Source organism: Dipodomys merriami, unplaced genomic scaffold, assembly GCF_024711535.1.
Source record: "Dipodomys merriami isolate MVZ:Mamm:240054 unplaced genomic scaffold, mDipMer1.0.p SCAF_17, whole genome shotgun sequence".
Lineage (NCBI taxonomy): Eukaryota > Metazoa > Chordata > Mammalia > Rodentia > Heteromyidae > Dipodomys > Dipodomys merriami.
The window spans coordinates 10,089,349-10,112,140 of record NW_027203048.1 but is presented as its reverse complement, the minus strand read 5'-3'; the positions used below and the strand labels follow the sequence as shown (position 1 = coordinate 10,112,140).

At 45.1% G+C, this 22,792-nt stretch overlaps 1 protein-coding gene across 1 annotated transcript in view; it reads left to right on the top strand.

Moving 5' to 3' along the window:
• Positions 1 to 22,792, top strand: part of Ift172 (intraflagellar transport 172) — a 45,440-nt gene that overhangs the window by 17,207 nt on the left and 5,441 nt on the right. The window contains exons 15-48 of the mRNA XM_070025259.1: positions 936 to 1,048; positions 1,770 to 1,937; positions 5,248 to 5,384; positions 5,620 to 5,727; positions 6,899 to 6,983; positions 7,253 to 7,345; positions 8,460 to 8,537; positions 8,758 to 9,006; positions 9,188 to 9,266; positions 9,489 to 9,609; positions 9,973 to 10,117; positions 10,779 to 10,868; positions 11,163 to 11,260; positions 11,411 to 11,546; positions 11,628 to 11,744; positions 12,072 to 12,214; positions 12,740 to 12,833; positions 12,964 to 13,028; positions 13,215 to 13,395; positions 13,620 to 13,729; positions 13,839 to 13,968; positions 16,798 to 16,896; positions 17,069 to 17,178; positions 17,545 to 17,608; positions 17,813 to 17,899; positions 18,138 to 18,254; positions 19,027 to 19,137; positions 19,302 to 19,421; positions 20,848 to 20,943; positions 21,118 to 21,177; positions 21,261 to 21,359; positions 21,603 to 21,756; positions 22,283 to 22,374; positions 22,574 to 22,699. Coding sequence (XP_069881360.1) covers positions 936 to 1,048; positions 1,770 to 1,937; positions 5,248 to 5,384; positions 5,620 to 5,727; positions 6,899 to 6,983; positions 7,253 to 7,345; positions 8,460 to 8,537; positions 8,758 to 9,006; positions 9,188 to 9,266; positions 9,489 to 9,609; positions 9,973 to 10,117; positions 10,779 to 10,868; positions 11,163 to 11,260; positions 11,411 to 11,546; positions 11,628 to 11,744; positions 12,072 to 12,214; positions 12,740 to 12,833; positions 12,964 to 13,028; positions 13,215 to 13,395; positions 13,620 to 13,729; positions 13,839 to 13,968; positions 16,798 to 16,896; positions 17,069 to 17,178; positions 17,545 to 17,608; positions 17,813 to 17,899; positions 18,138 to 18,254; positions 19,027 to 19,137; positions 19,302 to 19,421; positions 20,848 to 20,943; positions 21,118 to 21,177; positions 21,261 to 21,359; positions 21,603 to 21,756; positions 22,283 to 22,374; positions 22,574 to 22,663 — 3,839 coding nt within the window. The 3' untranslated portion in view covers positions 22,664 to 22,699. The remainder of the gene's footprint in view (positions 1 to 935; positions 1,049 to 1,769; positions 1,938 to 5,247; positions 5,385 to 5,619; positions 5,728 to 6,898; positions 6,984 to 7,252; positions 7,346 to 8,459; positions 8,538 to 8,757; positions 9,007 to 9,187; positions 9,267 to 9,488; positions 9,610 to 9,972; positions 10,118 to 10,778; positions 10,869 to 11,162; positions 11,261 to 11,410; positions 11,547 to 11,627; positions 11,745 to 12,071; positions 12,215 to 12,739; positions 12,834 to 12,963; positions 13,029 to 13,214; positions 13,396 to 13,619; positions 13,730 to 13,838; positions 13,969 to 16,797; positions 16,897 to 17,068; positions 17,179 to 17,544; positions 17,609 to 17,812; positions 17,900 to 18,137; positions 18,255 to 19,026; positions 19,138 to 19,301; positions 19,422 to 20,847; positions 20,944 to 21,117; positions 21,178 to 21,260; positions 21,360 to 21,602; positions 21,757 to 22,282; positions 22,375 to 22,573; positions 22,700 to 22,792) is intronic.

Below are 22,792 nucleotides of genomic sequence, written 5' to 3'. Positions count from 1 at the left end.
AGAGCTGGGAATGTGGCTTAATGGTAGAGTGGGGACCTGAGTTTGATTCCTTGGTACCACATAAACAAAAAAATAAGATTTCAGCTGGGTGTCAGTGGCTCATGCCTGTAATCTTAGCTACTCAGGAGGCTGAGATCTGAGGATCTTAGTTCAAAGCCAGCCTGGGCTGAAAAGTCCCCATGAGATCTTATCTCCAATTAACCAGCTGTAAACTGGAAGTGGTACTGTGGCTCAAAGTAGTAGAGTGCTAGCCTTGTGCAAAAGAGCTCAGGGACAGCACCCAGGCCCTGAGTTCAAGCCCTAGGACCAACAACAACAAAAAAAGAACTTGTTTTGTCTGTGGGCCTTCCCCACTCCCACTGTGCAGTGCTTTTACACCATAGGCACTCAACTGTTCAGACAACTCTTTGGAAGGAAGATGATCATCAGGTCACTTTATTTATCAGCTTTCTCTCACTAACATGCAGCAACAGGCTTGTCCTTAATGTGCTAAGTGCTGCTTTTCAGAGAATTTCATGAGTAGCAAAAGCCATTTGCTCAGAACTTCTCAGCATCAGAAGCAAATGCAAGTTACAGAGAGGAATCACATTTCTTGATAGGGCTGGACTTTAGTGTACTACATGATTAAACAAAACCACCTACAATTCTAGATAAGACCCGGTTTTCTTACACATCCTAGCTGAATTATTATATATTTCCTGCCCTACTGATACACTCTGGACTGGCACAGCATTCTTAAAGCCCAACAATGACATGGGGGGAGGGGAGGAGTATGGGAAGGGATGGGAAGGGGAAACAACGAGGAGACAGCAATGCTTGATAAGAAATGTACTCGTTATCTTGCCCATGTAATTGTAACTCCTCTGTACGGTATTCTCACAATTAAAAACAAATGATTGCAAGACCAAACCTTTCTTACCCTCTCTTCTTTCTAGTGGATCTGATGGGTGGCTACAACATTGGTACCATCAGCCATGAGAGCCGTGTGGATTGGTTGGAACTTAATGAGACTGGGCACAAGCTCCTCTTCAGGGACCGGAAACTTCGTGTAAGAAGAATTTCAAGCCTTAAGCCCTGCCTAGTCCATAAAGGATGTGAGACAGCTGTTACCAGGATTAGGGATGTCAACATGGGCATCATTGCTTGGCTCTATATGTCTTTGGCATAGCAAAAGGTACAGAAGGATCAATATTCTTTGAATCCAGTATCACAACGTGTCCTCTGATGGTAACAAAGCCAGAGGAGATTTTGAAAGTTGATTTCTCTTTTACTATTAGCAAGTCTGTGTCCTCGTGCAACATCCTCACTCTGCTGTCCTTCTCGTGGTTAGTTGACCTTTGCCCAGAGCTGTTGCTCTTCAGTGACAGTTACCTGATGGCATTGAAGCTGGCTTGAGCCCCTTTATTGATTCTCAATATGGTATTGCCAAAGAGTTTAACCTTGGAGTCAAAGAGAAGTCTAATGATTGCTCACAGTGAAAGTTTATCACAAGTCTCCCAACCATCTAATTTGTCTAGGGGCCTTACATAGTAATCCAAGTTGGTAACTCAGGTCCAAAGTTATTCTAAGAATGAAAATCTGGACTTCACTTAACTTCAGTTGCTTCAATGTGTACCTTTGCTATTTTTAGTCATCTCTTGTTTGGCCAAACTTCAAAGTTTGCAGGTGAATAAGCTTTGAAATTCAGCATGTCCTGACTGCTAGGAAATGGTCTCAGTCATAAGGTACCCCTACTTCCTTCTCATTGTGCTCTCTGCTTCTTTCTTCAGTTACATCTGTACGACATTGAAAACTGCTCTAAGACAATGATCCTCAACTTTTGCTCCTATGTGCAGTGGGTTCCAGGAAGTGATGTGCTGGTAGCTCAGAACCGGAACAGCTTATGTGTCTGGTACAACATTGAGGCACCTGAGAGGGTCACCATGTCCTCTATAAGGGTATGTTAACCCAGGGGACCTCAGACATGGTGCCAAGCAAAGTACAGCCCTTAGGGAGCCTGAAGTTTCCTTGGTTTTCTCTGTCTACCTCCTGTATTCTCTGTAATGGAGTTGGCAAGTGAAGTTTAGACTCCTTCCCCGTGGTGGACTAGACTCCAGAATCATCTTTATTCAGATTCCTAGAATATGAGTGACCATTCTAGTGGTCCTAGGATTTCATTGAATCCTCGTAGAGTTCTCTCTATGCTGTAAGATAGGTTCTTGGTAGGAGGTGAGATTCCATGCCATATTCACTGTTAGAAGCCATTCAGAATTCTCTTTTTTCTCAGAGTGCAGATGACACCCTCTGTAATGTGCTTGCTTGCTTGCTTTCTCTCTCTTTCTTTCTTTCTTTCTTTCCTTCTTTCTTTCTTTCTTTCTTTCTTTCTTTCTTTCTTTCTTTCTTTCTTTCTTTCTTTCTTTCTTTCTTTCTTTCTTTTTTTTTCTTTTTCTTTTCCTTTGCCTGCCCTCCCTCCTGAACATCATTGTTCCTCCCCTATTCTCTGGTCTCTATCAGAATTCTATTTTTTTTGGGGGGGGGTCCGGTCATGGGGCCTGAACTTTGGGCCTGGGCACTGTCCCTCAGCTCTTCAGCTCAAGGTTAGCGCTCTACCTCTTGAGCCACAGCGCCACTTCCGGCTTTTTTCTTTTTTTTCCGCTTATGTGGAGCTGAGGAATCGAACCCAGGGCCTCATGCATGCAAGGCAAACACTCTACCACTGAGCCACCTTCCCAGCCCCTCTCCATCAGAATTCTAACTACACGCATGTTACATTTCTTAATCTGTCTTCATTTCCCTCTTTTTGGGGGGGGGCGGGGTGGTGGGAGTGCCTGTACTGGGGCTTGAACTCGGGGCCTCTTGCTCTCATTTAGCTTTGTCATTCAAAGATGGTACTCCACCGCTTGAGCTACACTTCCACTTCTGACTTTTTTTTTAATAAGTTTTTTATTGTGAAAATACTGTACATCACTTCTGGCCTTTTTGCTAGTTAATTGGAAATAAGAGTCTCTTGGAATTGTTTTCCCCAACTGGCTTTGAACCAGGATCCTCAGATTTCAGCCTCCTGAATAGCTAGGATTACATAAGTAAACTACCAGTGTCCAGCTTTTCATTGCCTTTCTAACTTCTCCTACATATTTCATTTTTTTATTCCATACTACATTCTGAATAATTTATTCAGCTTCATCTTTTAGTTTATTAATTTATTTTTCATCCTTGTCTAATCTACTACTTAAATCCATTGAGGCTTTACTTCAAAATTTTAATTTTTCATTTTTTTTTGGTCAGTTGTGGGGCCTGAACTCTGGGCTTGGGAACTGTCCCTCAGTTCTTCAGCTCAAGGCTAGCATTCTACCACTTGAGCCACAGCACCACTTCCAGCTTTTTCTGCTTATGTGGTGCTGAGGAATCAAACCCAGGGCCTCATGTATGCAAGGCAAGCGCTCTACCACTGAGCCACCTTCCCAGCCCTAATTTTTCATAATTTTTTGAGACAGGGCCTCACTATGTATCCCAGTCTATAATTTATTATGTAGCTCACATTGACCTTGAACTCTGAATTCTCCTGCCTCAGTCCTGTCTCCCCAGTTTCTGGGATTATAGATGTTTACCACCACACACCCAGCTTCATAACCGTTACTTTTTTTTTCTTGTAATGCATTATCTGCAACTTATTTTAATATCTGAAATCTTTGATGATTTAAAAGTGTTGTTTATAATTACCATTTACACTTTCACAATAGTTTCCTTGATTTTTATTTTTTGGGGGTTTGAGTGTATGCATGTAATCTTTTTTTTGTAGTAGTAGGGTTTGAACTCATTAATGGCAAGTGATTACAGTACCACTGAGCCACATCTCCAGACTTTTTCTGAACTAGTCATTGAGCCACATCTCCAGCCTTTTTCTGAACTAGTCATTGAGCCACATCTTCAGTCTTTTTCTGAACTAGTTATTTTTAAAATGGGATTTCACTTCCTGCCCAGGCACTTACCAAGACTCTGATATACCTGTTTTAGGCTTCTCATCTTAGCTCTGTTGACAAGCATGACCATCATTCAGCTTCTCTATGATCTTCCATTCTTTTTTTTTTGGTGGGGGGGGGGGTTGGTCATGGAGCTGTCCCTCAGCTCTTCAGCTCAAGGCGAGCGCTCTACCACTTGAGCCATAGCACCACTGATCTTCCCTTTGTTTTTTTGTTTTTTGGGTTTTTTTTTGTTGGTTGTGGGGCCTGAGCTCTGGGCCTGGGCTCTGTCCCTCAGCTCTTCAGCTCAAGGCAAGTGCTCTACCACTTGAGCCACAGTTCCCACTTATGGATTTTTCTGCTTATGTGGTGCTGAGGAATTGAACCCAGGTTCTCATGCATGCAAGGCAAGCACTCTACCACTGAGCCACCTTCCCAGCCCTGATCTTCCCATTTTTAAGACTCCTGAATAGCTAGGATTACAGGTGTGAGCCACTGGTGCCCAGCTCTTTAGAATATTAAAAGCCTAAAACAGACATAATTTCCACCAGAGTTGTTTCATGTTCACTTTAGCAGGAATCAAACTTTTGTTTGTGCTGGTCCTGGGGCTTAAATTCAGGGCCTAAGCACTGTCCCTGAGCTCTTTTGCTCAAGGCTGTTGCTCTACCACTTGGAGACACAACTCAACTTCCAGTTTTCTGGTATTTAATTGAAGATAAGAGTTTCATGGACTTTCCTTCCCAGGCTAACTTTGAACTGTGATCCTCGTATCTCAATCACTTGAGTAGCTAGGATTACAGGCGTGAGCCTCTGGTGCCGAATGAAATCAAAACATTTTAAGGATCCATATTTCTTGGTAGAGTGCCTGCCTAGTATGCATGAAGCCTTGGGTTCAATTACTCAGGATCACATAAACAGAAAAAACTCAATTGGTAAAGTGCTATCTTTGAGCAAAAAGTTCAAGGACAGTACCTGGGACCTGAGTTCAAGCTCCAGGACTGGCCAAAACAAAAACAAAAACAAAAAACCTACCTATGGTTGTACTAGAAGAAGTGGATTTATACTTTGTCAGTGTACCCCAAAGCATTGTTGCTGTCATAGTTAAGAATATACTTTAACCCTAGAACATTGCCACAGATGAGTTTTTTTTTATCTGCTTGAGAGAAACCCAAGACTCAGGGTAACAAGGCCCACTGTAATATTCTCAGTGTATGAATGCTAGAGTCAGGTGAGGGTAAGGTCTCTTCTACACTGATTTGGTGGAAACACTAATTTGGAATTTGGGTGGGGTGGGAACTGACTTTTACAGGGTGATGTTGTCGGTCTGGAGCGGGGCGGGGGAAAGACTGAAGTGATGGTGACAGAAGGTGTGACTACAGTTGCCTACACACTGGATGAGGGCCTTATCGAGTTTGGAACAGCCATTGATGATGGCAACTATATCCGGTGAGAGGCTGCTAATAACCATTGCAGGAATGGGTGAGTCTGGGTCTGAGAGAGGTGCACAGGGTGGGGGGGGGGGGCTTATAAAACTAACTGTATGTAATCATAGTCAGGTGGGCCAGGGAGAGGACTAGACAGTTGTCTGGCTCCTACCTTTCTCTTTGCCTAGCACCACTATTCCTCTGTGTCTTCCAGACCCTGCCCTAATTCCCTATGCTTTGCTTTTCTCCCTTTCCAGGGCAACAGCCTTCTTGGAAACCCTGGAAATGACCCCAGAAACAGAGGCAATGTGGAAAACCTTGAGTAAACTGGCTCTAGAGGCAAGGCAGCTACACATTGCTGAGAGGTGAGGCAGACTTGTGGAAGTGAGGCGCCAGGCAGCTAGGAAGGCTGACCTGTGAGTGGCTCTTCTGTGGGCTGTTCCTATGCAGTGTTTAGGACTGCTTCCTTTCCACCTGCCTGAAATATGAAAGCCATGGTGCAGGTATTCCAAACACCTTCCATCCTAGATCACAAGAGTCTTCTACTAATGTTGTTTCCATTTCTTGCAACTAAGTCCTCCTTAAGAGGTTTTAACACCCACTCCCTTAATTCTATATATGGATGTGTACATTCCAGATGTGATACAAGACTTAAGTTCAAACCTTGGTTCCACTTAACCAACTCATGTAACCTCAGAGATGTTATTTGTCCATTTCAAATCTGGGTTTTGATTTTCTCTGTGTAAAATAACAATAGTAGTGTTTACTTCATGGGATGGCAAAGAAGAATGGCAGTGGTAGGTAGTGAAGAACAAGTGAGAGAATCTGTACAAAGAACATAAGATTGTAAGTTCCCTACATGTAGACTACAGAAAGTCCTAATGGCTCTGTCTCCAAAACATATCCCTCACTGCCCACTAGTGCAGACCACTGTCATCTCCCATTTGCAGTAGGGCAAATCCTTTTAATTAATCTCACTGGCACTAGTTTTGTATCCCTACAATCCATTCATCCCAAAGCAGACAAGGAAGTTTTTTAAAAAATTAGATTGTATCATGTTGTGCTCCAGATCTACCAGTGGCTCATTGCAAGTATTTGGCCTCCTCCTCATACCAGTTTTCTATATACCCATTCATCTCAGCCACACTGGCATCCTCGGGCCCTTGAGCATGACTTTTCCCTACCTTACCATGACTGGCTCTTTCCTGTAGTCAGGTCTTGACTCAAACATTAGGTGCTCAGAAAAGCCTTCTCTGACTACCAGCTTAAATGGGCCCCTCTGTCACTGATGACAGTATCACCATGGTTAATGTTACTTTACATTCTATCACATTACCTTTGTTTACTTCTGTTTGTCTCTACTAGGATGAAAGTTCTCTGAGAGCAAGACCCTCTTTCTTATTCCCTTTTGGGCCTCCAGTGATAAGAACAGTGCCTGGGACAGTAATAAATGCTCAATGTATATTTGCTGAACCAATCACTTAATGCTGTTCCTATAATAATGTCACTGTTGCTGTCATTGCCTCCATGTTATAGGTGCTTTTCTGCTTTGGGCCATGTAGCCAAAGCTCGATTCCTGCATGAGACCAATGAGATTGCAGATCAGGTGTCCAGGGAATATGCAAGTATCATCCTCTTAACTCATTCAGTCTCCCAAGCTGAGATTTCTTTTAGTATTACTTCCATGTTTCCTAGTTTTCTACCCATTTCTAGTGTCTTCTGCTTGCCTACCCCTCCTCTTCCCACAAGTTGGAACATTTTTTACTTGCTTGTGAAACTCCAGACCTCTACACTCCATAAAAGCTTTTAGCTTCTCAAATCTATTAGCTTTCAGTCCCTATAACCTTCTTGTCTCGGCCCAGAATAGCCAGACTTCCTTTTGCCTTGAAGGGTGGAGAAGGAACAGACTTCTATCAGGTCCGAGCACGTCTAGCCATGCTGGAGAAGAACTACAAATTGGCTGAAATGATCTTCTTGGAACAGGTAATAGAGAAAGGCAGGATAAAAGAGAGAATATGGGAAGAAAGAAGGAAAACTCAGAGGATGAAAGAGCACTGGTCAGCTGAGCTTCTAAAAGTTGGAGGAGAATCTTGGTAAAAGTTGGGGAGTTAGTTTCTCTCCCTCCTTAATTTCCTTATCCTGTATTTCCTGTATTAGTGTTTTTGTAGGCAAACTCCTTCCTTTGGGCTTCAGTTACTTCTTTCTTCTATTAACAGCTCCCTCTGCTCCACAGTTTCTTTTGGCAATTCCTTTTTTTTTTTTTTTTTTTTTTGCTGGTCTTGGGGCTTGAACTCTGGGCCTGGACACTGCCCCTCAGTTCTTCAGCTCAAGGCTAATGCCCTATCACTTGAGACACGGAGCCACTTCCAGCTTTTTTCTGCTTATGTGGTACTGAGGAATCGAACCCAGGGCCTCATGCATGCAAGACAAGCACTCTACCACTGAGCCACCTTCCCAGCCCTCTTGGCAATTCTTGTAAATATGGTTCTGTGGAGTCCCACACTTACACAGTCTGAGGAGCCTTGGGCCAGGCATCGGTGGCTCATACCTGTAATCCTAGCTAGTAAGGAGGCTAAAATCTGAGGATCACGGTTCAAAGCCAGCCCGGGCAGGAAAGTCTGTGAGACTCTTATCTCCAATAAACTACTAGAAAGCCAGAAGTGGTACTGTGGCTCAAGTGGTAGAGCGCTCACCTTGAGCTGAAGAGCTGAGGGACAGTGCCCATGCCCAGAGTTCAAACCCCATGACTAACAAAAAAATGAAGAAGAAGGAGGAGGAGGAGGAGGAAGAGGAGGAGCAGCAGCAGCAGCAGCAGCAGCAGCCTTGGAAAAAAATTCTCTCTATATATAAGAGCCCAGAAGCTTAAGCTTTTTTTTAGATTCATGTAAACCACTTCTGGAGGTCAGTGGTAGAGCATGTGCTTAACATGTGTAAGGCCCTGGGTCCAATACCTGGGCATTGCAGAAAAGGAGAGAGACAGAGACAGAGACAGAGAATGATTGGTCTACCTCTGTGCAGTAACTAAAGGATGAGGCTTCTTCACCATGCTGAGCAGGGCTCATTGACTTGATTCTCTGTCTTCTTTCCCTCTGTCTAGAATGCTGTAGAGGAGGCTATGGACATGTACCAGGAGCTGCACCGTTGGGATGAGTGCATTGCTGTGGCTGAAGCCAAGGTACTGCTTCTGTCTTCTCCATACTTGTCCAGAATTTACTTTCACCAAGAGGTTTCGACTTCTTATCAAGGAATTGGAATACGTCTAGGACCTAATTGTTGAGGAATTAGGATGACGGTGACTTGGGAAGATCCACTGTTTCTGAGGGATTGGAGAGGCAGGGTTAACAGAAGGGCAAGGAGGAGGAATGTGTGTCCTGGCTCTCTCCATGTGTGTCCAGGGACACCCATCCCTGGAGAAGTTACGCCGGGATTACTACCAGTGGTTGATGGACACACAGCAAGAGGAGCGAGCAGGTGAACTACAGGAGAGCCAAGGAGATGGGCTAGCAGCTATCAGCCTCTACCTCAAAGCTGGACTCCCTGCCAAAGCTGCACGGCTGGTGCTGACCCGAGAGGAATTGCTAGCCAACACAGAGCTAGTAGAGCACATTACCACAGCCCTCATTAAGGGGGAACTGTACGAAAGGGTATGGCTAACTTCCTTTTCCTAATCCTCATCTCCAGGGCTTTGTACACCTCTCCCACCCACCTCCAGATGAGTCTTTGAGTGTATAGCCCTCCCTGTCTTCCAGAATTCCTTCTTTTTTAAGAACTGATTCTTGATTCTTTGTGTTGTAGGGGTTTCATTATAGTAATATGTGTTAACAGGCAGGTGATCTCTTTGAGAAGATTCGAAATCCACAGCGGGCCCTTGAATGCTATTGTAAAGGCAACGCATTCATGAAAGGTACGAGCTGCCCCCAAGCCATTTTTTTTTCTGTTGTATACTTTTGCTCACTCAGCCCCCATACCCCCCCAAACTTCCTTTTGGGTATCCATTTAGGTTGACTGGCTTTAGTTTTCCTGCAATTCTCCACTTCTCACCCATTCTCTATGCTTCATTTTCCTCTGCAATTATCCTGAGTCCCATCCCTGGAATTCTGAACCAAGTGCCTTTTCTGCCTGGCAGCGGTGGAGTTGGCTCGATTGGCCTTCCCAGTAGAGGTGGTGAAACTGGAGGAGGCCTGGGGGGACCATTTGGTACAGCAGAAGCAGCTTGATGCAGCCATCAATCACTATATTGAAGCCAGGTATGGTAGCATGGAAGTATAATTGAGATTTGGGTGTGATAAGAGAGGTGGAGTCAAGAGAGGACACTTCAGCTTAATACAGGGGCAGAAAACATCTGGCCTATGGCCATAGAAAGCCTGAGAAATCACTTAATATGTAATATAATAGATACTTCTTGTCTGTTGCCTGTGGTATCTCTGTGCTGATAACTTTTCATGGCTCTAAAATGATGTTACAAAATGCTCTTGGTAGAAAAAAAATTTCCCTAGCCCCAGGCCTCAAGAGGAGATCTCAAAATGTAGATTGGAGTGTGTTTAAGGGGTCTCTACTTCCATTTGTCTTCCTCTTTCCTCATACATATTTATCTTTCCTAACTATGCCAGGTGCTCCATTAAAGCAATTGAGGCTGCCCTGGGTGCCCGCCAATGGAAGAAGGCAATTTATATATTAGATCTACAGGACCGGAACACTGCATCTAAATACTATCCTCGTGTGGCCCAACACTATGCATCTCTGCAGGAGTATGAGGTGAGCAAGAACCTTCTCTGCAGCATGAGACAATGCAGTTCAGAATAGCAAGGAGAGAACCCAAGACAGGAAGTGGAGGAGCATCCAGAACAGCCAGCTCACCAAATTCTTTCTGAAATGGAAAGAGCAGTTTACTTCCCCAATTGCATCCAGCATGACACAGACACCCCTTCTAAATATATAAAAGTGATTGCCACCTATCTTATTGTGCCAACTCAAGTGATTCTTCATGAGTAATTCCAGCATAGCTGGAGAGAAGAATCTTCTTGCATTGCAGAAATATGAGGCCCTTTAGATTTTCACTGTATCATCTTTATTCTGCAATACTAGGGTTTGAACTCAGGACTTTGTGATTGCTAGGCAGGCACTCTACCACTTAAGCCATACCCCCACACACCTTTTTTTGCTTTGTGTTATTTTTTTGGATAGGTTTTTTTTGTTTCTGTCTGGGGCTAGCTGATCCTCCTACATAGACCTTTTACATTGTTGGGATTACTGAGCTAGTCTTTTTCCTAAACAGCAAAAGGTACAATTCACTCATACTCATCTTTACTTCTCTATCATTCATGCTCTCTAATATCTCAGCTGAGGTTTATTTCTTCTTCTTATTAGTTATCTTAACTCTGTTGCCCTGACCTTTTGTGTCTTATATCAACTACAGATTGCTGAGGAGCTCTATACTAAGGGAGACCGGACCAAAGATGCTATAGACATGTACACCCAGGCAGGAAGATGGGAACAAGCCCACAAGGTAAAGCCTATCATTCTGGAAAGCATATGGACTTAGGAGCTGGGCAATCTGAACTGGTTTTGCTCTTGTACTATCCTCCAGTTAGTGGGGACAGAAAGAGTAAGATAATGGAATATATTTCCCCAATTACAAGGCCTCACAGAAAATAATTCTCTGTAACTTATGGAGTTGGCCTTCTGTACACTAGTGGAGTGTCAGTACCCAATCTTCCATGATAGTTGGAAGAGCTCAAAGTTCCCAAACAGGAAGGTTTCCTCAGAAATTGGCACTCAAGGGCTCTGTGTATCTGTACAGCTGGCAATGAAGTGTATGAGACCAGAAGATGTGTCCGTGCTGTATATCACCCAGGCCCAAGAAATGGAGAAGCAGGGCAAGTACCGTGAGGCTGAAAGGTAAGTGTGGCCACACAGGTGGTTTGGAGGGAAGTGAGGCATCAGAGAGATAGGAGGAGGAGTGGGGTCTAAGTATCTGTGGCCTCTGCCTAGAACTAGTGACAACAGGGCTGTAGATGTAGAGGTCCCAGGTGTATCTCTAATCCCCAGGCTGTATGTGACGGTGGAAGAGCCTGATCTTGCCATCTCCATGTTCAAAAAGCACAAGTTGTACGATGATATGATCCGCCTGGTAGGGAAGCACCACCCAGATCTACTCAGCGACACACACCTTCATCTAGGCAAGGTGAGCCCTTCTCCTGGCACTACCCATCTCTCCCCCAACCAGGCTCCATCTCCCACTTCATCCAGTCTCACCTTCCTGCAGGAACTGGAGGCTGAAGGCCGACTGCAGGAGGCTGAGTATCACTACCTTGAAGCCCAGGAATGGAAGGCAACAGTAAACATGTACCGATCCAGTGGACTCTGGGAAGAAGCCTACCGGGTAAGGAGGCTGTATATTATGGGTACATGCCTTCCTCTTTTCCACTTTCAAGTGACTAATTCACAACTGGCCATAGCATCTTTGAAAACAGAATGGTAACCAGAATCTGTTTTGTCACACCTATATACTCAAGTTTTACTTACAATTTTAAGAGTTTGTGGAGTTCCTAAAGCTAATCTTTGGTCCCTAAGCACTTCAACCTAAGTTAAAAGACCTGAAACTTCCCCTCTTCTATTGATTTAGAACAGCTATCTACTCCTCAAAGATGAGGTCAGGAGTTCAGAGATGTGAGCTGTCAATGAAGGTTATTGAGTGACTGCTTTACAGGTGGCCAAGGCTCATGGAGGAGCTAATGCCCACAAACATGTGGCCTACTTGTGGGCGAAGAGTCTGGGAGGAAAGGCTGCAGTTAGACTGCTTAACAAGCTGGGACTCCTAGAGGCTGCTGTTGACCATGCTGCTGACAACTGGTAAGGCCTAAAGCCTCTTTTCCACCAGCCCCGTCCCAGCCAGAGCCTTTACATAAGGAAAGAAAACTGATCTGTAACTGAAAATATTCCTGAAAGCTGAGACAAGGATGAAGAAATAGGGTATGGGAAGATCCTTGAAAGGACACTCATAAATCAGCAAGAATAAGTTAGTAACTCTGTTCCTATCTGTGAGGGACCCAGACAGGGGCCTGAATGCTGTCCCTGAGATCTTTTGCTCAAGGCTAGCACTCTACCACTTTGAGCCACAGTGCCACTTCTGATTTTCTGGTAGTTAATTGAAGATAAGAGTGTCACAGACTTACCTGCCCTGGCAGGCTTTGAACCATGATCCTCAAATCTCAGCCTCCTGAGTAGCTATGATTACAGGTGTGAGCCACGAGTACCCAACTTGTTTAATCATTTTTAATCATTTTTAAATCCCATTTTCTTCCTTAATCCTTGCCCTCTCTGTTTTTTCTTGCCTTCTGCAAATATTAAGTAGGCAATGCTTATCTTTCATTACAGCTCCTTTGAGTTTGCTTTTGAACTCTCTCGGCTGGCCCTCAAGCACAAAACCCCTGAGATTCATCTCAGATACGCCATGTACCTAGAGGATGAGGTATAGATGTGATTCCGACTCTCTTCTTCTGTCCTCTAGCCTTGGTGTATCTTTAAACACCCATCTCCCGGCTGGCTGCAATGCCAGCCTCCCCCTTATTACATGTTGCTACTTTTATCTCTCCCTCTAGGGTAAATTTGAAGACGCTGAAGCTGAATTCATCAGAGCTGGTAAACCTAAGGAGGCAGTCCTCATGTGAGTTACCCCATAAATCCCTTATCCTGTCCTCTCAGTCACAGCCCCCCCCCACCTTTTACAATTATCTTTGCCTTCATTCAAACTTAGTACTAATAAATCTGACACCCTGTCAGTGCCATGGCTGTCTTCCATGTTGAGACCTCAGTCCTATATTTAGTGCTGCTTTTGCCCCATCTGGGACAGGTTTGTTCACAACCAGGATTGGGAGGCAGCTCAGCGTGTGGCCGAGGCCCATGACCCTGACAGTGTTGCTGAGGTACTTATAGGGCAGGCCCGTGGAGCCTTGGAGGAAAAGGACTTTCAGAAAGCAGAAGGGCTGCTCCTCCGGGCCCAGAGACCAGGCCTGGCTCTCAATTATTATAAGGTAAGTCACTGTATTTTGGGTCATGAGGGGGAAGTAAGATGGAATGAAAGGCCATCTGGAGGGCCATACCAACTCCTAGTAGTGAGAAAAGTTAGGGAGGGAAAAGGACAGGCAAAAGGAAGGATAAGAAAAGTACAAGGACTCAGTGATCAGTGGACCCTGTGTGACAGAGGGAAGCTTCCATGCCTCCCCTCTGCCTTCATGCTAACTGAAACTCTGAGCAGGAGGCTGGACTGTGGAGTGATGCTCTGAGGATCTGCAAAGACTATATGCCTGGCCAGCTGGAGGCCCTGCAGGAAGAGTATGAGCGGGAAGCTACCAAAAAAGGGGGCAGGTATGAAGCCAGAAATCCTGGCAATGCTGGCAGGGCTTGGGAGGTCTCCAGTATACACAGGGTAGGCCACAGTGCCCCTTCCTGATTCTGGTCACTCTGCTCTCCACAGAGGTATGGAGGGACTCGTGGAGCAAGCTCGACAATGGGAGCAGGCTGGAGAATATAGCCGTGCAGTAGACTGCTACCTCAAAGTGCGGGACTCAGGAAGTAGCAGTCTGATGGAGAAGTGCTGGGTGAAGGTGAGGGCGCCAGGCTCTTCCTGGTCCTCCTTCCCCTGGGTCCATTCACACTCAGCTTGCTTTCTCAGGCATTCATCTTTATCCTCCTGTGTCTTATTTTTAGTCAGGTGAACAGATAACTTTTGTGTGCCCCCTGTTGGCTAGTGTCAGAATCTTTGAAAGGGGATGTAGCTAGGTACCAGTGGCTCACACCTGTAATCCTCACTACTCAGGATGTCAGGATCATGGTTTAAAGCCAGCCCAGGAAGGAAAGTCCATGAGACTTATCTCCATTTAACTACCAAAAAGCCAGAAATGGTGCTGTGGCTCAAAGTGGAAGAGCACTTGCCTTGAACACAAAAGCTCAGGGACAGTGCTCAGGCCCTGAATTTAAGCCCCAGGACCTACAAATTTTTCTTTATATAAAGGCATGGGGGGAATGTAAGATGGTAACAACCAGAAGTTAGGGGAAGCTAGAATAACAGTAAACAACTCAATTAATTAATATTGTATCTAAGTAAAGACTAAAGTGAGTTCAAAAAAGGGGAGGATCTCTTGGAACTGGAGCGGATCTGTAAGGCTCGGTGAGGGAGGAAGGAGGTCGGAGAGCTAGGACAGCTCCAAACCAATGGCCAGATGGAAGCCATGGCAAGAGCATGGGCTCCTCCTCCTCCTCAAGAGCTCCTGAAAAGAAGCCAGATGAAGACAGGCCAGTATGTTTCACTCAAACAAATAGAATTAGTCAGGTAAAAGAACTGAGAGAATATGAATGAATACCCACACGTGTGTGTAATAACTGATTGGTTTACACAATTACAGAAGTGGCCAAGTTCCAAGATCTGCAGGGTGATTGGCACATGGGAGCCCCAAGAGAGCTGTTGGTGCAGTTCCTATTTGAAGGCCACATGCTCAAGACCCAGGAAATTTCAGTGTTTCAGTTCCAGTCTGAAGACAGGAAAAAACAAATGTCCCAGTTCAAAGGCATTTAGGCAGGAAGAATTCTGTTACTTTGGGCAAAGCCAGCTTTTTTGTTCTGGTCACATCTCTGATTAGATGAAGCCTATCCATATTATTAGTATTATTAGCATTGTACAGCTTTCTGTGCAATGTTAAGTTCATCCAAAAACATTGTCACAGAAATACCTGAAGTAGTATTTGAGCAAATATCTGTGTATCATGTGTCCAAGTCAAAATGACAAACAAAATTACCATCACATACATAGTTACATTTTAATATCTTTGCAAATAGAGATGCCTGTGTAATTTAAATGAAGTACCTCAGCTACAGTGAAATTTGGTATTGAGAGTCTTGAAGGGGTGAGAATGACTGGCCTTCTAAATTAAATGTTGGTGTGATTATATCCCTGTAAGATGTCCCTTAGGTTGCTGAAATCTTCTCATTGAAGAAATTGGAACGGGTCAGGGAATGTGGCTTAGTGGTAGAGTGCTTGCCTAGCATGCATGAAGCCCTGTATCACAGAAAATGCTGGAAGTGGCACTGTGACTCTCAAGTGGTAGAGTGCTAGACTTGAGGAAAACAGCTCAGTGACAGTGCCTAGGCCCTGAAAAAATCAAGAGCTCAAGTCTAGCCTTTGCTACATAGTGAATTTGAGGACAAGCTGGGTGCTGGTGGCTCATGCCTGTAGTCCTAGTTACTCAGGAAGCTGAGATTGAGGATTGTGGTTCAAAGACAGCCCAGGCAGGAAAATCCATGAGACTCATCTCCAATTTAGCACCAGAAAGCTGTAGGTCACACTCTGGCTCCAGTGTAGAGCACTAGCCTTGAGCAAAAAGAGCCAAAGGACAGATCCTAGGCTCTGAGTTCAAGCCCCACAACCAAAAACAACAAAAAAGCCAGGCGCTGGTGGCTCACACCTGTAATCCTAGCTACTCAGGAGGCTGAGATCTGAGGATCACGGTTCAAAGCCAGCCCGGGCAGGAAAGACCATGAGACTCCTATCTCCAATAAACCACCAGAAAGCCTGAAGTGGCGCTGTAGCTCAAGTGGTAGAGCGCTCGCCTTGAGCTGAAGAGCTGAGGGACAGCGCCCAGGCCCAGAGTTCAAGCCCCACGACCGACCAAAAAAAAAACAACAAAAAATAATTTCAAAAGTGAGAATTTAATTTTTTATTTAACCTAATATATCTAAAATATTCTTTCAACCTATATTCATTAAGCTTAACATTGAGGTATTTGTCATTCCTCTGTGTGTGTGCATGAATAAAGAAATTGAAATTTAGTCCAGAATTCCCTGGACTCTTCTTTCTGTATACTATGATACCAAGATTTTATTTTTTGTTTTGTTTTTTGTCGGTCGTAGGGCTTGAACGTTGGGCCTGGGGTGCTGTTCCTCAGCTCTTCAGCTCAAGCTGAGCGCTCTACCACTTGAACCACAGCACCACTTCTGGTTTCTGGTGGTTAATTGGAGATAAGAGTCTCATCGACTTTCCTGCCCAGGCTGGCTTTGAACCATGATCCTCAGATCTCAGTCTCCTAATTAGCTAGGATTACAGGTGTGAGCCACTGGCACCCAGCTTAAGATTTTATTTGTTAAAAAGAACTTGAGAAACCAGTTTGTCAGAGATGGCTGAACCAAATGCAGTGACATTAGACAGCAAAGAAAGTGTCTTAAAGCGTCACAGTGAGCTGAGGAGAACAGAGAGGTCCACTGATAGCCAACTAAAAACTCTGATGGACCATCTACCAGGCTTAGACTGGGAGGGTGGAAGGTGAGAGTCTGTCAGAAAATTGGCCTCTGGAAGGGCGGGGACATATGAAATGGTCGGACTGAGGAGTTCCATCAGTGTTTGTTTCTCCTGCCCATTCCCATCTGCTCACCAAACTACTCAGGCAGCTGAACTCTCCATCAAGTTTCTGCCTCCCCAGCGCAGTCTGGACGTTGTTCGAGCTGTAGGACCCCAGCTCATTGGAATTGGAAAGCACAATGTAGTAAGTAAGGTGCTGGGAAAAGAAAGGATCCCACAGACACGGGTGGAATGGTGACATCACACTCAGATATGTAAGGGTGGGCCTTGTGGCAGGTATGACAATGTTGTGGGCAAACAGGAGAGTTTGCCAAGGGAAGACCAAGGAGTTTACATGTTGATATCTTACTATGCAGGCTGCAGAGCTTTATCTGAACCAGAACCTTGTAAAGGAAGCAATCGATGCTTTCATTGAGGGTGAGGAGTGGAACAAGGCCAAGCGTGTGGCTAAGGAGTTAGATCCCCGGTAAACTATGACCCCTTCTCACTGGAAAATTCTCCTTTACTTCCTTTTGCAAAGACTGGGAGGATGTCTTTTTTTTTTTTTTTTTTGGTCGGTGGGCTTAGGCACTGTCCCTGCGCTCTTTAGCTCAAGGTGAGCGCTCTACCGCTTGAACCACAGCACCACTTCCGGTTTTCTAGTGGTTTATTGGGATAAGAGTCTCACAGACTTTCCTGCCCAGGCTGGCTTTGAACCATGATCCTCAGATATCAGCCTCCTGAGGAGCTAGGATTACAGGCCTGAGCCACCGGCACCTGGCTGGGAGGACATCTTTATGGGAGGGCATGGCATCCCAGGACCACGAAGTTAGAGATCTCTATATCTTCACAGGTATGAAGACTATGTTGACCAGAATTATAAGGAGTTTCTCAAGAACCAGGGCAAAGTGGACTCGGTGAGACTTGCAGAGTTAATTTGAAACAAGGGCTATAACCAAGTAATATAGTAGAGAACTTGCTTAGCACATGTGAGGCTTTGGGTCTGACTCCCAGCCCACAAATATAGTAAGAGTAAAAACTATGTGCAGGAAGAGGCACTAGCAATGGTCTCCTTCTTCCCCGAGTCACCTCTCTCCTGAACTCTTTCCTTTGCTCCACAGTTGGTGGGTGTGGATGTGGTAGCTGCTTTGGACCTGTATGTGGAGCAGGGTCAGTGGGACAAGTGCATTGAAACAGCTACCAAGCAGGTACTTCTCTCTCCTTTCTACTCCCTGTCTTCAGATATGCCTCTCTTAAACCTAACCAAAGCCAAATTCCCAGCAATCCTTACTCTGTCAGAGAATACAGTCTATGCTCTGAAATTTGTACTAGCACTGTACATATTCATTGCCTACTCAACAAATGCCTGGACTCACTAACCTACCCTCACTGCCTAGTTTTACTGATCGCAAATTCTCCCCCACTTTTCCTCCACCTCTGAAACAGAATTACAAGATTCTGCACAAGTATGTGGCTTTGTATGCGACTCATCTGATCCGGGAAGGTGGCTATGCCCAGGCACTGGCCCTCTATGTGCAGCATGGAGCCCCTGCCAATCCACAGGTACAGACCTTCTCCTTGAGGGTGAATGTTTCCACCCTCCTGCCTCTTCTAGAGCCACTATCCCTTGAAGGACTATTTTGGCAAAGGATTCTATCCTTAGAACATCATGCCCAGCATTCCACCCAGCCTTTACAGAAATGCTGTGGCTACTTTGCCGATACACAGGAACCTAACTTTCCAGAAGAAAGTCTACACACCTCTGAGTGCCCTTACTATTTTTTTCCAGAAAATAAACACTGCTCTCCTATTGGAAAATCATAATGCCCTGCATATTACCCCCATTAACACTGTATTCACAGTTGTATATTGCCCACACTCACAAAACACCAGCTGATAATAAGAGTTCCTCATAGCCGGGCACCAGTGGCTCACACCTGTAATCCTAGCTCCTCAGGAGGCTGAGATCTGAGGCTCACAGTTCAAAGCCATCCCAGGCAGGAAAGTCCATGAAACTCTTATCTCCAATAAACCACTAGAAAACCAGAAGTGGCACCGTGGTTCAAGTGGTAGAGCGTTTGGCTTGAGCTGAAGAGCTGAGGCACAACGCCCAGGCCCAGAGTTCAAGCCCCACAACTGACAAAAATAAAATAAAATAAAATAAAGTTCCTCTTCTTTCCTCCTCTTCTCTAAGATTAATTAGCACTTTGTCTCCATTACTGCCCCATCTTCTGCACACACACATATATACACACATATACACAACCTGTTTCTTTCTTCTCTTTCTCTTCTGGTTGAGCCTCTCACTCAGATCCTCTTCTCCCTGTACCCATAGAACTTCAACATTTATAAAAGGATCTTCACTGACATGGTCAGCTCTCCTGGGACCAACAATGCCGAGGCCTACCACAGCTGGGCTGATCTTCGAGATGTTCTCTTCAACTTGGTGAGGAAGTTGAGTCAACAGCAGCTTAAAAAGACTTCTTTCCCTGCCCCAGTCTCTTCTTTCATGCACATCAATATTTACCCTCAAATGTATTCGACCTTCCTCTGTTCAGGCAGCCATCAGTAACCACCCTTGAGCCAGGCTGTGTTTTCTTCTTTCTCTAGTGTGAAAACCTGGTAAAATCCAGTGAAGCCAACTCTGTAGCCCATGAAGAGTTTGAGACAATGCTGCTGATTGCTCATTACTATGCCACACGCTCTGCAGCCCAGAGCATCCATCAGCTGGTGAGATATAGCGCAGGGGAAATGAGATGCAGAGAACACCATCATAAGTAATCATCTTCACACCTATGAAGTTGAATGGATCCAAGTTTCAGATTCTCAAGCTTAGGCTCTTGGACCTCCATACTTCTCTTTCAGCTTCTCCTCCATCTAAATCAGTCTTTAATTCTTGTTTAGATGGATTCTTTTTGGAGGGGGAGGGAGGTGTTGGAACTCAGGGCCGTGTACTTACTTGGCTTGATTAATTGGCACTCTACCACTTGAGTCATTCTTTCATCCTGGCTTTTTGTTGATCATTTTGTTTTTGTGCAGTACTGGGGTTTGAATGCATGGCCTGGACATTGTCCCTTAGCTTTTTTGCTCAAGACCAGCACTCTCTCATTTGAGCCATTTCTGTATTTTTGCTGGTTAATTGGAGATAAGTGTGTCAAGGACTTTCCTGTCTGGGCTGTCTGGGCTGTGATCCTCTTGAATAGGATTACATTTGTGAACCAACATTGCCCAGCAATGGATTGGCTTCCTCTACTGTTTTCACCATCTTAAGAGCTCTGTGGCCATTCAGCTCCAGCCTCACATTCTGGGAACTGAACATAGGATCCTATATATACCAGGCAGGCACTTTGTCATTGAACTATATAGCCCAGCCTTGTGATATTTAAACATTTAAGTCCCATGATTTTTCTTTTTCTTTTTCTTTTTTTGTTGGTCATGGGGCTTGAACTCAGGGCTTGGGCACCATCCCTGTGCTCTTCAGCTCAAGGCGAGCACCCTACTGCTTGAGCCACAGCATCACTTCCGTTTTTCTAGTGGTTAATTGGAGATAAGAGTCTCATGGATTTTTCTGCCTAGGCTGGCTTTGAACTGTGATCCTCAGATCTCAGCCTCTTCAGTAGCTAGGATTACAGGAGTAACTGGCGCCTGGCTCAATGATTTCTTATTAACCTCCTATAATGTACACATGCTTGTGACTTGATATAATTAACTGTGTACTCATTTTATATACTTGCATAATAAGAATTCTAGAAGAAGGAACCTTAGAAATTATCTAGTTCTAGGTATATTGTACTGATGATCAAAACTAAGATCTAGAACAGCCTAAGATCCAGAGCAGTTTAGTATTGGGTGGTTTTTTGTTTTTTGTCGGTCGTGGGGCTTGAACTCTGGGCCTGGGCATTGTCCTGAGCTTCTGTGGCTCAAGGCTAGCACTCTACCACTTGAGCCACAGCCCCACTTCCAGCTTTTTCTGTTTATGTGGTGCTGAGGAATCAAACCCAGGGCCTTATGCATGCGAGGCAAGCACTCTACCACTGAGCCACCTTCCCAGCCTTAGTATTGGTTTTCTAGTTCTGTAGCTTAGTTACAGAACCATTAGTCTGGTAGCTCAGTCACTATAGTACCAGAATCATAAAGTTTTGCCTTTGATCCACAGCAAACTGTGGCTGCCAGGCTTTCTATTTCACTCTTGCGCCACACCCAACTACTACCTGCAGACAAGGCCTTCTATGAAGCAGGCACTGCTGCCAAGGTGAGCTGGGACAAGGCAGGGTGGGGCTAAAGAGATAAGGGATCACAAATGGGAAGATGAAGAATCTCAAGAGCAAAGTTGAGTTTGAAGCTGATGTTATAGAGGACATAAGCCTGGAATATTCTCTCTGCATCCAAGCTCAGTTTGCTCACCTGTACCTTTGCTCTGCTGTAGGCAGTTGGCTGGGAGAACATGGCCTTCATCTTCCTCAACCGCTTTTTGGATTTGACTGATGTGAGTTGGGAAGTTGGGCCCAGAGGCTGGGAGTTTGCTTGTTACAAGCCATGCCTGTCTCACTGTTGTCCATTCTGCCACAGGCAATTGAAGAAGGGACTCTGGATGCCCTTGACCACTCAGATTTTCAGGATACAGACATTCCCTTTGAGGTGCCACTCCCAGCTAAGCAGCACATACCGGTAAGGAATAAGAAGCCCTCCCCTGTGGGAGCATGTTGAGAAGGAAGGATGGCTTTGGGCTACCATCTTTACAATGACCTCAGTCCTCACTATTCCCTCAGGAAAAACAGAGGTTGGTGATTGTGTTCCTCAGCCTAAGGAGGATCATTTATGTCTGAAAGCTGTATTCTAGAATGAAGGCTTAGCAATCCTGCTGCCTTCTGCTGCCCTGCTTGAAGCTGTTGCTCCCTCTATCTTTCTCAGGAGGCCCAGAGAGAAGAGGTTCGAGACTGGGTGCTCACGGTGTCAATGGACCAGCGTCTGGAGCAAGTTCTACCTCGGGATGAACGTGGGGCTTATGAGGCTTCCCTAGTGGCAGCGAGCACTGGAGTCCGGGCACTGCCCTGCCTCATTACAGGTACCAGAGCCCCACAGCACCCCACAGGTGGATAGAAGGGAAAGCAGCAGGATCCAAAAACTGTTTCAGCAGCCAGTAATCCTGAAACTTGGGAGGCTAAAGCAGAGGATCATAAGTTTGAAGTCAGCCTAGACTATGCAGTGAAGCTCTGCCTCATGAAAGACAACAGGCTAGGCACCAATGACTCATGCCTGAAATCCTACTACACAGAGGATCCGATTCACAGATATGAGCCAGGCTCAGGCACAAAAGCCTGAGAGACTCTTATCTCTAATTAACCAAAAGCCAGAACTGGAGCTGTGGATCAAGCTAGCCTTGAGCAAAAGAGTTGAAGGCCAGCGCCAGCCAGGCTAAGTTCAAGCCTTAGGTCTGGCAAAACAAAAAGCAAACAACAAAAAACACTTTATTTTACTTTAATAACAAGTGAACAAGACAGAATCATCTCACTCTACTCTGCCTGCTCTTCACTTCCCTCCTCAGTTTCTTCCAAATTCTAATTTACCTTTTTTCTTTTATTTTTCCACAGGTTACCCCATCCTGAGGAATAAAATTGAATTTAAGCGGCCAGGGAAGGCTGCTAACAAGGACAACTGGAATAAGTTTCTTATGGCCATCAAGGTTAGAGACAGTACTTGACGAGGGCAGAAAGCGCAGCTCTAGAGGGGAGGGGTCTGAGCGGAGTCTCACTAGAATGTTGGGAGAGATGGTCCAGAAGGCAGATGCAGATGCTAACCTGCTCCCCCGGCACCAAAATGGAGCTGGTGCCTCCACACCAACTTTAATGAGTTCCTCTCCTGTTTCTCCCCTTTGTTCACAGACCTCCCACAGCCCAGTATGCCAGGATGTGCTGAAATTCATCAGTCAGTGGTGTGGAGGGCTCCCCAGCACTAGCTTTTCCTTTCAGTGAGGAAGAGTCTGGGCCTCTTTCATTAAAAGTAATTGAGTAAGTAATTGAGACCACTATATTCTTTGATCATGGTCTTTTGATCTCTGTGTGTTGGAAACAGCAACGTACCCTTTCCTTCAAAGAAATCAT